The sequence below is a fragment of the Lynx canadensis genome, chromosome B1 (genome assembly GCF_007474595.2).
Source record: "Lynx canadensis isolate LIC74 chromosome B1, mLynCan4.pri.v2, whole genome shotgun sequence".
NCBI lineage: Eukaryota > Metazoa > Chordata > Mammalia > Carnivora > Felidae > Lynx > Lynx canadensis.
The window spans coordinates 75,982,858-75,999,771 of NC_044306.2; the positions used below are offsets into that span (position 1 = coordinate 75,982,858).

The window sequence follows — 16,914 nt, forward strand, 5'->3', positions numbered from 1 at the left end:
TGTGTGCTCAGACTGTCTAAACTGTCTAAAATTGATCCTATGCTTTATACACTGTTAGTGGTGGGGCAAATTAGCTCCATCTTTCTGGAAAACAATTTGGCAATCTGTATCAGAAGCTATAAAATTATCCCTGCCCTTTGACTTGTTAATCTCACTTTGGGGAGAATCTAAGGAAACAATCCAAAAATAATATGTTAAGAAATGTTCACGCCAATGATATTTTCAATAATGAAAAATAAAAATAATATTAACCCAGTCAACAATAAGAGAATTATAATCGAAATGTTACATCATCATACAATAAAATTATTAAAAATAAACACTAAGTGAAACATATCATTGCATGCAAATGTATATATGAAATAATTTAAGTTAAAAACTAAATATATTGACAAATAGACACAGGATCATAAGTGAGTCTGAAAAGATATAAATGGGATTTTAAGGTTAATTACTTCTTCTCCCCTATAAATTGATCTAATTTCATAATATAAATAAAAATAAAAGTAGACAAAGTAATTTTGCACTAATCTCTTTTTTAAAAAACCAAAACACTGGAGCACCTGGGTGGCTCAGTCAGTTAAGCATCTGACTTTGGCTAAGGTCATGGTCTCAGTTTGTGGGTTTGAACACCACATCAGGCTCTCTGTTGTCAGCACAGAGCCTGCTTCAGATCCTCTGTTCCCCTCTCTCTCTGCCCCAACCCTGCTCATTCTTTCTCAAAAATTAAACTTTAAAAAAAGAAAAACCAAAACACTGAGTTAAAAGCAATTAATAATTGAAAATCTCCTAATTCTCAGAAATTCCTAAGCAATATAAATTTATAGACGTGTATATGTATTTATACTATATGCGTGCATGTAAGTAAGTATATGTTACACATCTAAATATATATAAGTAATATATAGCAGAACTATTTACATAGTCATGAAGCACATTTTCTCATAAATTAACCGTCACATATTATTTATTCCACTGTATTCCTTTGCAAACAGACTTACTTTTTTTGCTGTGAAAAAGCTTAGAAAAGAGAACTGAGTTTTTTATACAGAAGACAAACTACTTAGCCACTTTTAAATTGAAGCATCTTTACCCTCTTTATAGTATAAGCTCCTCTACTGGTTAATGGGCAGAGAAACTCAAGAACAGAGCTATGATAACCCATGGAGACTGAAGGTTTGTTGATCATCTGTAATGGAGCAGACATGTTAAGAGCCCTTACTCATTCCCGGCCCTGGCCGGGTGGTTTTACTGCCTGGAAAAGGGTGTGTTACACCAAGGCCTGTGAGTCATGGAATATACAGTGCTCAGCAAAGCGTTAATTATGCCTGTGTTGACACATGTCCTTAACCTCTCTTCTTAGGTGTCAGGACCCTCCCAGGCCACCTCCCTTTCCCTTCCTGGCAGACACACCCATGAACTGCTTTTAAGAGTGGTCTCTAAGGGCCCATACCCAGGGCCTGGTTCCTAACCTGACAGGGAAGGTCTTAAGAAGCTTCTCGGCTACAGCACAACATGCGTTGAAATGCCAAAGAACTGATGCCTCAAGTTCACTGCCCAGATGGTGTCACAGTTCTCTCAGTTTCTGTAGATGCTTTCTCACGTGACCTGGACTTTTCCTTATTTTTTCCTTTAGTGCTGTCTTCTCACATCACTTCCACCATACCAGTACTCCTGTGTCCTGACTTCTGCCTGCTGCCTACTTTCATCCATTTACCTACTCTGAGCTTCCAGTCCTCTAGATCCACGGTCTCTTGCTGCTCCTGGTGGTTTCCCCAGGCCTAGCACATTCCCCTGAGTATCCTCTATCTTATGCTCACAACTCTGCTAAATTGGCTTCTCAGCTGTATACTCAGTCTCGGGGATTCAGGTCCCGGAAAAAAACACCATTAGGGGAGCTGGAGGGACCTAGAGATGGGAAGAGAATGAACGCAAGCAAAATATGCTGTGCAAATATTTCCTTTACTAAACAAGTTCACTTCTTTCGGCTAAAAATGCCATTTAATAAAGCAATCAACCCCTGCTACAGCCCCAGCTCATTAAGTAAGGCAGCTAAGATCGGAAATAGCACTGTAAATGTTTTGCTGATCATGGCTAGGCATTTGTTGGTCTACAAACTTTAAAAAATATAAGCTGATACATATATGTGTGAATCATAGCCTGGATCACAAATAGAGCCACATGTAAATTACCACAAATGTACAAAAAATCAATAGTATGAACAATTGCATACAAATTATCATCTGACAAATACGCTTAAATTTTAACCTAACTTCAAAGTCATCTGCTCTATAAATATAAAGGTTATTAGGGGTAAAGGAGATGAATAAATAGCATTTTTCTTTTATTAAGGATATCAGCTACTCCTAATGATGGTCCCCATCAGTCAGCAATAATAGGCCTGGATTAAAAATATTCACAAATTCTAAAATAGGCATCTCAAATGCTGTCAAAATGAAAGATCCACATAATCACTCCTCTAGCTAACAAATGATTATTCTTCGTGGTAAACACAAGTGTTTGTCAGATTAGCTTTGACTACATCTTAATATTGTTTTATGTCTTATATACACGCATATGTTAAGAGATGATTACTTATGCTACTTTGGTTACAGCCTAGTTATTTCAAGAAAGTCACATGAGTATAACCCATACTTCCAAATCCTTTGGAATGCTAATTAAAGTGGCATCATGGAAAAAACCAAGTTACTAAGCAACATTTTCCATCACACAGAAGAAGGCCAGGCTTTTGCGATCTTAAGCCAAATTCCACTTAATGTACCAAATAACTACAACAAAACTAAGTTTCCATCCAGTCCTTGATCATTACTTAAAAGCCATGTCTTTCAATCTGGGGTATTCCTGGCACACCTATTGCCATGGGAGACATCTACTGAGTCATTTCTTTTTGTATTAAGATTAACAGCCTAGTAATATATCTGTGCTTGTACAATTTGGTTCATGTCAGCTCCAGTCCCAGTCTCCAGAGGCATATCTAAATCTGGGATTGAACAGGGAAAAAGCAGGAGCTATATCTACACATCATACCTCCTTGGGACCAAAGATGGTCTAGCACTACCATAATAAAGAAACATGGTAGAAACATCAATAAATAAAATAACATAATAAAACCTTCATTTAGGTATGTTTGTTAAATATAGGTTTTAGGGAAAGGATTTAAGAATAATGATCTATGTAATAATATTCCATGGTAAAAAACAGACTTATCACTGATCATACAGTGGGTGCACTGTTGATATTTCCACATGTTCGACCACTTTAAAGTCCACTAGAAGCATAAGTTAATGCCTCAGCCCTCTAAAGAAACAAAGCTTCTGTTCTGCTTCACTTTCTACTGTCAAGTTCAGAGCTACTTGAGAAGCTAAGAGATATGAATTTTTAAAATATTAACAAACATCATTTGACTAAGATATTAAGATGAGATTCTCTAATACCTCCCAACTTTTCATCTCTCAAAGACTAATTTTTGTCATTTCGTCCATGACAAGGCATAGACCAAAAGAATGAAGACGAACGGAACAAGAGAATCAGTTTCACAGGGAACAGACGCATCTCAAATCCATTTATAAGTCCTCTATACTTCTTTACTAGGATCAGGCCCCTTGGAGCTCTACATAAGATACTATACTTAAACCATATCATCTACTTTGCATTATTGTGGGAAGACATTTGACTTAATTAACTAATCTAATTTTTCCCATCCCCACCCTCACCAAGAAGAGAAAGGCTACTAGACTCACTAGCTTTTCTTCATCCATTGCCATTATTCTATCTGAGCTGAAATTTTCTTGGCTCAAAAATTGTATAACCGCTTATTTTTGGAGGCTAAGGGGTGGTAAGGAGAAGCTTTGGGCTATTGACTAACCAGAAGCACACAGAAATGTGCATTTCCAATTGATTTTATTTTTAACCCATCACTTCTGTTCTGGTGCAGACACCATTGAGTATATAACCAATACTGATTCAAGGCTCAAAAGGAGAGGACAGAGAATGAATAGAGCAAGGTCCATGAAGCTTCACGGTACAGCTGTGCCATTACAAAAAACTGGTGTATGGGTGGGTTAATTCACATGGCAAAATAGTTGAACAGTTTATTATCTGGTGGACCAATGCTTCTTACATCCTGTTCTCTCTTCCATTCAGAAGAAGCACAGAAGTAAAGGCAAGAGATAAAAACAATAATCTACTCGACTATAAATCGTTCTTCCAGACTACTATAAAAACTAAACACACACACACACACACACACACACACACACACACACACAGTCCTCCAAATCACAGATCATTAAATAGAAGTCCAAAGACCTTCCTACAAAATTATGTAATGTTTTAATACTAACGTATGTTCAAAGCTGTTTTCTAAGTCACCTAGCTCTTCTAAAGTTGTACTTCATACACTGTTCCTATCTTGCAGTTCAACAATTTATTGAATATCTACAACAATGGGGCTATGCTATTCTTGGCACTTGGAGATGTAGGTCAACTATAAATGGTCTCTGATCATGAAGAGCTTGAAATGAGGGTGGAAGGAAGCTACTGCACACATAATCTTAATAAAATGTGGCTGGTATAACAGAGAAAGAACACTCAGGATGCTGCTGGAGCACTGAGTGGAAGCATAAAAGAGAGCAGAGAAGGTTTCCTAGAAAACTGATGTCCCAAAAGAGTCTTTAAGAAGGAGAGGCATTTAACCAGGGGGAGGGATATTCCAGGCAGGAAGAGGAGGAAATGCCTAAAGCAGAGAAGCGTGAAATAGCGTGAAGGCCACTGCCTAGGAGTGGGGTTGGCTAGGAACTCCAAGTAATTTCCCATCTCTAGAGAATAAATCAGAGACAGGGAGTGAAATGAAGCCAGACCATAAAGGCCCTGTGTGACGTGCTGGCCTGTAGGTGCCCAGATGCCACTGAAATGTCCAACTAGAAAACTGACACGGGCAAATCTGGGTTTTAGAGTCACTGCTCTGGCAACATGACAGTGCAAGACGGCGTCTCAGAAAGTGAGAGAAAGTACAAGCCAGAGGCTGCTTCCTATGGCCTGGATTCACTGTCAGCAATGTCACCTGCCGAATGTCCCCTAAAGAACTATTCTGGGGATGTCATGACATCACTGGGCCCAGGGAACAGTTTGGAAACTCAAGTGCACAACTGGGCCACTCAAGATCTCTCCACTGGCAACCTTCCTGAATCACAGACTGCCGTGGATGATGGCTGGTTGTGTGACAAGCTGTCCCTGACAGACTGCAACGTGTAGGTGGGCAAGCAGATAGCCTCCTCCATCAGAGTTTGCTTTGTAACTCAAGGCCTGGAACAGAAACTGCCAAATACATGTTAATTAGGCTGAATTTGTACTCAAGTATCCTAACAAACAGAAGAACTCTGGATACCACGGACGTCTGTTGACTTCATTTTCCCTAATTTAACAGATAAAAAGTATTATGCTTGCCAGCTGCTGGGGTACTTCGGTAAACACAATGTTGTCACCCAGTTCTGACTATGCCACATTTCTTACCAGCCTTACAGGTTCCTTGGGTGGCCTCAGGGGAACCCAGGGGCTGCTGTCACACTAGTCACAGGAGATTATGTCAGGCTTTAGCTCACTTCCCAATCCTCTGCAACCCTTCCACATGTACCTCCACACTGCACAACTCACAACAAAGTACTAATGTACAAAACTCTGAAATGAGTCTCTTTTATTCCTATCAACTGAATCTCTCATTCCTTACCTGAGTCAGCCTTGCACGTCCACTTTGCCCTAACTTCCTCACTTTTTTTTTATCACCAAGAAAAGCCAAAGCTGAACATTTCTTCCCAACATCTTCTCCAAAACATTGTTTTCCTTTGTCAAGAAAACTTTCCTTTCCTATAGTCAAGCTAGCAAAAATCTCACTTCCTCCATTTCCCAAGCCACTTTCACCCATAATAGTCCCTTCCTTTGATTTAATTCCTGTAGTAATATTATTCATTTTCTAATCATGTATCTCACCTTGTCATCCAAATTAGCATATACATTCTTCATTTTAAAAAATTTTTTAAACGTTTATTTATTTTTGAGAGAGACAGAGAGACAGAGTATGAGGGGTGAGGGGCAAAGAGAGACGGAGACACAGAATCTGAAGCAGGCTCCAGGCTTCGAGCTGTCAGCACAGAGCCCGATGTGGGGCTCGAACTCGTGAACCACAACATCATGACCTGAGCTGAAGGCGGACTCAACCAACTGAGCCACCCAGGTATCCCAGCATATACATTCTTTGAAAGCTCAGACCAAGGCTTACACATTCCCATGTCCACCTGTGCCCCCTATACCAATGTATCCGCAGTTTGGGCTTGGTAAATCTCCATTTAACAATAATTGTGTTGACATTCACATGCATTTCTTCAATGTGAAGAAATGCAACAGAAAGGTCCTCAAGAGCCTTTCTTGGAAGTAAATAGACACTGTGGGCACTTTGCAGGTTTATTTAAAAGGAAAAGTCAAGGGGCGCCTGGGTGGCGCAGTCGGTTAAGCGTCCGACTTCAGCCAGGTCACGATCTCGCGGTCCGGGAGTTCGAGCCCCGCGTCAGGCTCTGGGCTGATGGCTCAGAGCCTGGAGCCTGTTTCCGATTCTGTGTCTCCCTCTCTCTCTGCCCCTCCCCCGTTCATGCTCTGTCTCTCTCTGTCCCAAAAATAAATAAACGTTGAAAAAAAAAAATTTAAAAAAATAAAAAAATAAAAAAAAAAAAGGAAAAGTCAAGGCTAAAGAGGTAAGAAAGTTAAAGAAATGGTTGAAACAACAATAAAACAAAGAGTGTCTCCACTTTATAAAAGCAAGTATTTAATAACTAAACACCATTCCCTCTGACAAAGTTATCCTTACTCTCAACTCAATATTCTGCTGCACTAGGATAAAGAAGATATGGCATATATAGATACAATGGAATATTACTCAGCCATCAGATCAAAAAAAAAAAAAAAAGGAATGAAATCCCGCCATTTGCCACGAAGTGGATGGAGCTAGAGTATATTATGCTAAATGAAATAAGTCAGTCAGAGAAAGACAAATACCATATGACTTTACTCATATTAGAATTTAAGAAACAAAACAGATGAACATATGGGAGGAGGGGAAAAGAAAGAGAGGAAAACAAACCATAAGAGACTCTTAACTATAGAGAACAAACTGGGAGTTGATGGAGGGATGTGGGTGGGGCTTGGGCTACATGGGTGATGGGTACTAAGGAGGGCACTTGTGATGAGCACTAGGTGTTGTTATGTAAGTGATGAATCACTGAATTCTACTTCTGACACCAGTATTGCAATATATGTTAACTAACTAGAATTTAAGTAAAAACTTGAAAAGAGGGGCTCCTAGGTGGCTCAGTTGGTTAAACATCCAGCTCTTGATTTCAGCTCAGGTCATGATCCCCCATCGTGCTCTGTACTGACAGCATGAAGCCTCCTTGGGATTCTCTCTCTCTCTCCCTCTCTCTCTGACCCTCACTCTCTCTCTAAATAAATAAATAAACATTTAAAATTTTGAAAAGAAAAAATATATATATTTTCTGCACTAAACAAAGGGTACTATGTTTCAGATAACCCAAAATGTCTGATAATGCTGAAGTCATTCATATAAGATAGGGAAATGAGTAATATGATTCTGGGACCACTAATTTACTCCTTCACTAGTGTGAAAGAGTATTTACAAATTCATGAATTAAGACTCTCTAACAGCACTCCAACAGCTTTGGAGAAAGCTCGCCCAGGACAGAATTTGACAGGGCAAATGATCCATCCACACAAAATCAAGAGGTTGATATATCATGTCTATATAAATGGATATTAAATGGACCACATCACAGATACTCCACCAGGAACAATTACAATCAAAAGTATTTTTACACAAATAAACAAAATGGGCTCAGAGCCAAGAATACATACTAGAATGATGGGAGTTCTTCAGCCAAGTGAAATGACTGAGGCTGAAAGTACTGTTAATATAAAACATCTAATTGGAGTGCCTGGGTGGCTAAGTCAGTTAAGTGTCTGACTTCAGCTCAGGTCATGATTTCATGCGTTTGTGAGTTCAAGCCCCATGTCAGGCTCTGGGCTGGGCATGGAGACTGCTTAAGATTCTCTCTCCCTCTCCCTCTGCCCTGCCTCTGCCCTCTCTCTCTCAAAAAAATAAAATTAAGTTAAATTAAAGATAAAGATAAAAACAGGCTTTCTAAAATATTCTTCCCACACCCAATGGGCTAACAGCCACATCCCCTTGGTTCACAAACCCACTTTGGAGCTGGCACATTAAAATGCTTATAAAAGTGCAAAGTCAAAGACAACTACTCTAATTATCTGGAAAACTCCTGAATTACTTTCCTCCCTTTGCTAAAGCAGACATGCCCTTAAAATCCAGAGCAAATCCATTATGATTCTAATTGTAAAAAGTCAGAGAATGGGAAATGCATAAAAAATCTTGGAAGCTTTATATGAATGACAAGAAGCTACAAAGTGCAAATGACCCAGAAGTAGAATCGATTTTGTTTTTGATCTAAACTGTGTCCCCTATAATTGTTGTGATTTGCAGGCTCAGTGCTTTAACCTCTGTGCTATGTCCGGCCACAGGAAAGAACTGGGTAGTCATTAAAAAACTGTCACATAAATAGCCACTTACCAGCTCACCTAGGGAGTGTAATGTTGGATAAGTAGTAAAGAAGGCCAATTTTATTTATTTTACTACTTACAAACTCCCTGAGGAAAGGTGGTGAGCTGATAAATTTTCTGAACACTCAACCCTTAATTATCTCTATGAGCAGATCAGAGTTACAGAGAAGTCAAAACGAATAATCAAGAAAACTTTTATCAACAGCTTTCTAATGAATTCAGGTACTGCCAGGCATCTTCTTTTGTTAGATTACACAGGGACCACCAGCCCAAAAAATGGTAGAAGCACAGAGGTCAAATACACGAGTCAAGGGACCAAGGTCTATGCACTTGCTTGCAAACTCGCTATTTGTATAACCTCAAGCAAGTCATTTAACATCGCTAATTTTCCATTCCCTCATCTGTAAAATGAGGAAGCTAATATTAACTGCCTTGTGGGTTTGCGGAGAAGATTAAATGACATAATGCTTAAAGCTTTTGAAGTACTCAGCACAGCACTTGGTAGGTATTTCATAAATGTGTATTTTAGTGCTATTGGAGTGTGAGGACTAAATGGAAATCATCAGGGAGGAGGGAAAGAGAGTTTGTAAACAAGGTCAAGTCTACTGCAAAGTGATGCAAAAGTCACTTTAAGGCCAATTGCTGTTCTTCTAAAAATATCTGAGGAACATATATGTTCCCTAATTGCTTTTATGGCAACCATGGTTTTTAACCAGATCCCTATTCTAGGAAAGAAAAAAAAAAAGTTGCTTTCCCTTCCACCTGAAAGGGTTTCCGTGCCCTATACTTCTGGAAGCCTTAGTTAGTGCCACAGAGATAGGCAATCCTGGTTCAATGTGATGGAGACCTTGAGGGCTACCTAGGCCAGCAGAGGAAGTGGAACTCATACATTACCTGTGCCCAGTGGTTTTTAAATACAATCATGCATGTTTCTGGGTCAACTCCCTGCAGGCTCACAGTCTGCTGGAGTTTACTTTCTGTCGCAACCGATGACATCATAAACCTTCATACATCAATGCTTCTAAGTCATATTTAATTTTCCAGAAAATTTGGCAAGCAGTCACTAACTTTCAAGTATCACGTAAGAAATGTAACTTCTTCACATTTCATTGCTATCTTCTGAAACCTGTAAGGACAATAACAAAAACACATCTCGTTATGTTCATATATTTAATAGGACACTGGCTATTAAATTTAAATCCAAGCATAGACATTCTCAAAGTCCAACGCAGAACAAAATATCCACGAAAGAGACATTACTACTCTATCTACGGGTTCCCCTATTTTCTCCTACCTTGCTACCAAAAATATAAAATAATGATGCTACTACCAAAGCTACGTGCATGAATTAAACAATTATCAGCTTTATTTTCTCCACTACCACCAACCACAGTCCCCTAGATTGAATTTCTAATCATTCAAATCCAGTGTCTATAATCAAGCAAGAGATTATGATAACAATGTCTGTGGAGTTTAAAAACATCCAGAAACAGGAAAACCATTAGTTAACAGCGACAGAAATAAATGGCTTGATGCCACTTGGGGTACTTATAAAACAGCACCCAGACTCCTGGGTCCATTATGATTGAATTTTTTTTTAATCAATGGCTGTCATAATGGAATTTAAAGCATTCTCAGTCATTCCATAGCTACAAACCAAGTTAAGGTTTCTAGCTTTTCTGAAAAATAATAGAATTCCAAGTAACCTTGACAAATCACAGATAGAAATGATCCATCAAAAACAAGATAGTGCTTACTCGGTATGAGTACAAGATAGCACACTTACAAATGAAAAATGAATTATGTGGATAAAATATGAAGAAAGTATGACTACAACAGAGCCAGTAGGGAGAAAAAAGATATTGAGGTCACAGAGTGTATAGTAAATATGAGCCAGTTGCGTGTTGCTAACTCTCAGACAAAAGTGGTAAGACAGTGGTATTGTCTTATCATTGTGGTCAGCCCATCCAAAGGACTGGGTACCGTTCAGAATCCTTTTTTTTTTTTTTTTTTTAAGCGTACAAACTGGAGAGAGTTCAAAGTGATTACACGATAATTATTAGAGCACCGGGAAACAAAATCCATGATAAAATTTCCAGACTTGCAGTGCCAAAAAAAATCCAGCTATTTTCAACTGAGTAATATGAAGGGTATCACACTGGTCAACTGTTCCGCCCACTAACAATAAAGTGTGAGAAAGGGGGCTTAATGTGAGGATTCAGGATAGACTTATGGCTCAAGTTCTTTGTAGGGAGTGAAATTAACTAGAACATAGTTAAGGAATATTCAAAACAAGGACATCTCTTGGGGGTAGAAGGCTAACCATTCAACATTCATATCTGGGGGAAAAAATGTTAGAATGTAAGAACAGAAAACTTGCTAGAGGTGATCATTCTTGAGGAAAGAAAACATTTTTTAAGGAGAATGGAAGGAAATTAAAGTATGTAGAAAGAGGACAGCCTCTTTGAAGAAAGACCACACAAATTACATACCTGAGGGAAACAGCTCGTATGTATCGTCTAGGACTATATTTTATTACTCAAATTGGTGAATTTTCCAACATGTAATTCTTAATTCCTAATAATACAAATTTATTGTTTTCAGTAAGACATTGCCCACTGCCAACAATAGCTCTTTGCCACTAAGAGGCATGTTTTGACAGGCCCATGTGGTGTCTTAAACACCAGGAGTGGCCTCCCCACGCACACAGGGTATACATTTCCCGTTCCCACGGTCCCCACCACTCCCTAGAATCTGACAGCCAGCGTCATCACCTCACTCTTGGTTACTGGACTGGCCCTTATTAGGTAACATTTCAGTATGTGGCCCTGCTTTACGTGATAAGAGATAAAAACAAGTTTCTGACTTAACTCCCTCATTGTCCTAAACATAATATTTCTGTGACAATGTCTCTTATTCAGATGCTATAATGAAAATAATGAGGAAAATCAGAGTGTTTCGGTTCATCCCAGAGGTTCAAAAAGTACAAGACTCCTTGAGACTCCTCCCAGCCCCAGGATCCCCAGATTCTTCTTCTGACATAAGAAGGGAACATTCAACATGCCAACTGCTTCTAAATCAAAATTAGAAACATGCTCTCTAAGGTCTGTTAGGTTTGTTCTCAGAGGGGCTGCACACGCACTCTTTTCAGACAGTGAGACTGCATTATAGACAAGAAAAATATCTTAGCTAAAGTCATAAATCATGAATTAGTTTCTTTTGTTGTTTTAATTTTATTTTATTTTATTTGAGAGAGAGAGAGAGAGAGAGAGAGAGAGAGAGAGAGAGAGAGAGCGCCAGGGGAGAGGGGCAGAGAAAGAATCCTAAGTAGGCTCCACTCTGGGACTGAGCCCGACTCAGGGCTCCATCCCACAACCCTGGGATCATGACCTGAGCCAAAATCAAGAGTCAAACGGTCAACCCACTGAGTCACCCAGGTGCCCCACAGGTTAGTTTTGATGGAAATCAAAGGTAAGTCTCTTGATTCCCAGTCCACTGTTCTTTCGAGAAATCTATATTCTCCTTTCTCCTGGCTTTAATCCCTGGCCCTATTCCCAAAGGAGGCTGTATCTTCTCTAAGAAAAGTGCATCTCGCTTGGACGATGCTTAACCAATCATATTTTTAAGGCTAAATGTGTCATAAATACAGAAGATTCTAAATGTGTCATAAATACAGAAACCACAATAACGGGTAAGCTTGGGAGAACAAGGGGGGGTGGGGTATCAGGCAAGTCAAGCAAGCCATGTTTAAGAAGGAGAAACTGCCAGAAGATTCTATAAATGAAAATACTTCCAACACATCCGAGACAAGAAAGCTGGATATTTCCTCCGTCTGTCTGTCTGTCTATCCGTCTCTCATTCCCATGTTAGAGTATTAAAGCACTAGCGCGTCCCCAGGGCAATAGAAAACTGAAAGAGAGGACTCCATATTTATGAGAGATGTATAAAGGCATATTTCCTCAAATGCCAAGGTTTTCAATATATTCCTGCATCTGCCTGTTCTCAGGCTTCACTTTTTTTCCCTTTTGCATTTTTTCCATTCTAGGCTTTTTATTTAACTCTCAGAGCACAGCTGAACGTCCCAAGTGAAGAACAGAGAAGGACAAAACTAAGCAAAAAGCCAGGAGCAGGTAAAAGAGGCTGCAGCCACCGGAACATGTGCTCAAGTCATAAGTACGGCATTGTTGGACCTTTCTCCCCGTTCTTGCCCTCTACTCTCTGTAGCCTGACCTATAGGTGCTGGGACTGTTTAGAGGAACACTCTGGCCACATACTCAGCCTGTTCTCCCTGCAAATACCCACACGCTCTTCAACTCGAATTTCATGCCTGAGAGACAGCTCTATAAACCATTCAGAGTGACTTTTTTCTTTCTTCAAATGAACCACCAACACTGAAAAATACCCAAAGGACTCTTTCCGACAGCGGTTGCATGTGGTTTTGTGGTGTGGTTGTTGAGTTTTTTGGCATGGGGTGGGGGGGAGGAGCTACCAAAATACATGTATAGCGTCTGATAAGCCAGCACTGATTCTATACCGCAGACAGAGCTGACTTTATTATTTCCAAAATTACTGAACAGTCAAATTTATCTATCTCATTAATATTATATGTAAAAACATTTTTCATCAGTAAGGAAAGAAAAATGCTATTAAATCACTGTTGGGGATAGAGATAACTGACATAAAAATTATATGTATTCTTATTTGCTCTTTTTGAAAGTACATTATATCTTTTATTTGGTTATGAAAAAAAGCACATGCATATGCTTCCATACCACAGAATTATAAAATATACCATCAGATCATAAAGGCTTAGATTCTAGTTACTAGATTATACCTCTTGCCACTGCAAAAATTCCTTCAGCCTCATTCCCAAATAGACAGACATCCTTATCTAATTTCAGGCTCCTCTGAAAAGTTTAATACTGAGGAAAGCTATAAATGTGTGAAAATCACTTTCCCCCTGAACAATAAATGACTCTATTTTCATATACCCCTCTTTCACTATAAGACTGAAATTACAAAGTAAACATTTTGTCATTTAATGATATATGATCTCATACCACTCATACCATCCTTCTTTTATCTATTTAAATATAATATCTTCTAATAATGTATTATAAAAAATTCCTTAAGGAAAAGAAATGATGGTCACCTTAAGGGGAAACAAGGCCAAGGGAACATTTTTATTAAGGAAAAAATGATCATATTTGCAGGCCTAATGGGAAGGAACCAATGAACATAGAGAATTTAAATATATATGTATATTTATATACATATTTATATATGTGTGTGTGTGTGTGTGTGTGTGTGTGTGTATTAAGGATTTTGATATAGCAACAAGAGCGGAGGAAAGGCAAGGTCAAGAACACGGGTAGGAGAGGCCTAGACTTAAAGAAAAGCCACACTGAGTTTTTCCACAGTGAGTCGCCAAATTAGAAGCAATCTCTTGAACTTGATGAAAAGGCATGACAGGCTTCCTTCCCATTTCTCCTTCTTCCCTCCTCATATTTCTCTGGTTGGCTTGTGGAAATGCTTAGAGAGATTAGGTGGATTTAAAGTGGTAACAAAGGATAGGGCTAAGAGTTTTTAGTTCAGTCTTCCACGTGTGGAGGCCAGAAAATGTCAAGTCACCACTTGGAGACTTGAGCTCTGAACTGGGAGATGGCTCCAGGACTCTAACCAGCTGTGAGACCTTGAGTAAAAAAACAGGGCTCTTGGTTTGGAACCTGATTTAGATGAGTTACTAGGATTACATGGTTATTTCTTAGGTCTCTCCCAGCTCAAAAGTCATTATTTTCTGTACTTTATTCCACTGTTTTACTAATGGGGGAGGGGTAAGAAGATAGCTTAGAAGCAGAATAATGGCCATAATATAAAAATCTTTGTAAGATTTCTAGTTATAAATGGATTCTATCTGTACTCTTTTTAACAATTAAAAGCATATTTCAGGGAGCCTGAGTGGCTCAATAGGTTGAGTGTGCAACTCTTGATTTCAGCTCAGGTCATGATCTCAGGATCATGGGATGGAGCCCCACTTTGGGCTCTATGCTGATAGAGCCTGCTTAAGATTCCCTCTGTCTTCCTCTCCCTCTACCCCTCTCCCCAACTCATGCTTGCACGTACACACTCTCTCTCTCAAAAAAAAAAAAAAAAAGAAAGAAAAAAAAAAAGAAAAGGAGGTATATTAAACAAACAACAATTAAAGCCTAGTTCACTTAAAGAACCCAAAGCAGGGGTGCCTGGGTGGCTCAGTCGGTTAAGCGTCTGACTTCGGTTCAGGTCATGATCTCGCGGTCCGTGAGTTCAGGCCCCGCGTCGGGCTCTGTGCTGACAGCTCAGAGCCTGGAGCCTGTTTCAGATTCTGTGTCTCCCTCTCTCTGACCCTCCCCTGTCCATGCTCTGTCTCCCCCTGTCTCAAAAATAAATAAAACGTTAAAAAAAAAAAAAAAAAAAAAAAAGAACCCAAAGCACAGGAATCAGCCATCTCTAATATAATTCAGTTTGTTTGGGTTTTTTCCTAAGCAATTGCCAATAGAAAAACTCATTGTTTTAGAATGCACTTTGGAATGCCCTGAATTGGCTGCTACTAAATACATAAAAAGTCTATTACTATAAATGTGCTTATCATGTAAAATTCCATCTAGGGGTGAAGATTCTTCAAATACTGGGAACACCTGAAGAGAGAAAAAACTTGTGCCCTCAATTATGAGTAATAGCAGTTGAGGGGGGGGATTCATTTTGGGTTAAACTACCTCAGACAACCTCTACTTAGAGCCTAATAAAATCCTATTAAACCCTAATCCTCCCTGTGCTGTAATCCTCTGGCCCAGTTTCCTTTTCTCTCTGGCTGTCATATCACATAGCAATGCTGGACTGTAGAAAATAAAGCAAGCATCCAATAGGCCCTGAGTCTCCTGGACCTTGTCCTTAGCCTCCCTCAACCTGCCATAGTTTTTTGACTCTGGCTCATTCACTGATTACTGTCCATTATTCAGTAAAGCAGAATCTTGTTTTGTCCCACCAAGTTGTAAACCGCCCATTAACAGAGTGTGCACAAGGAAAATTCTCTCGGTACGTAGATTCCACATAGTTTCAGGCTTTGATAAATGCATACTTCAAAATAGTAACTAGATTGCAGAAAACTGTCAATAACTTCTTGAAAGAATTCCATGGTTTACATTTTAATTTCACTAGAACGGGCTGCCACCGAGGTCATACCCAAGTGCCATGTGACTGATTGATAAGTAGAATGGGGAAGAAAAATTAAAATTGATACTCATATTCATACCTGAAATTTGTTTGGGGACTTAATTTTTAAGGCTATTTAAGAAACTAACCCACTACTGGTAAGGATTTAGAACGTAAAAATTATAGTTTTTGAAAATTATACGAAGTGTCGAGACATCAGCTCGCTGGTGACTGAACAGAAAAGTTTCTTGCACACATGGACTGATTTGTTGAAACATGAAAACTAAACCATTCTTGGGGAGTCTCCCCAACAAACCAGTTCACCACTACAATTTTGGTAGTATGCACCGCCCTTTCACACCACTATTTTGTTGAAAGCTATCAAGGGATAACTCAGGTAAGATTTATGCCACAAAACTGAGGTAAATGCAGAAACAAGATGAACCAACAACTTCTATGGGGTAATATTCTAAAACAGAGATTTGGGGTAAACGCTCTGAATCTAAGGACCCTCTCATACTAATGAAGTTCTTCTCAAGAAATGTTCTTGGAAAAAAAAGTTTTTGACCAACACGTTTTTTGGGCACTTTCTAGGGAAAAGCAGGTACTTTGGGAAGTTGTGCTGTTGAGTCTACACCTACCTTTATAGCTGTATCATTCAAAATTAGTTCCCTCCCAGCAGTTTTTCAAGTGCTTTCAGTGAAAATTTTCAGATACACAATCCATAGTAGAACCAAGGTGATGTGATGATTACCTTTTGAAATAACAACATGAAAAGCCCTCTTTTCAAAAAATGTCCTTCATCCATGCACGGCATAAGACATACTAAATCCAATGAGTGAAGTACCAATAAAATCCCATGAATATCCAGGAATCTCATAAATTGCAGGCATCCTTCTCTGAAGAGAGGCAGCTACAGTTTTCAGCCAATTCTAAAAAAGCGTCAATGAATTGCTCCCGTTTGAAAAAAGTTTAAAAGCCACTTTAAAGATGCATTCATGGTAAAGCCATGAAGAGTCCCAAAACAGAGGCTAACAGCCAGTTCCAGTACTAAAGGTATTACTGGAG

At 39.1% G+C, this 16,914-nt stretch overlaps 1 protein-coding gene across 1 annotated transcript in view; it reads right to left on the bottom strand.

The window, feature by feature from the left end:
* The window catches only part of FAM160A1 (family with sequence similarity 160 member A1), a 244,720-nt gene that overhangs the window by 80,098 nt on the left and 147,708 nt on the right, over positions 1-16,914 (bottom strand). The window contains exon 3 of the mRNA XM_030312922.1: positions 9,553-9,784. Within this exon, the coding sequence (XP_030168782.1) occupies positions 9,553-9,657 (105 nt within the window). The 5' untranslated portion in view covers positions 9,658-9,784. The remainder of the gene's footprint in view (positions 1-9,552; positions 9,785-16,914) is intronic.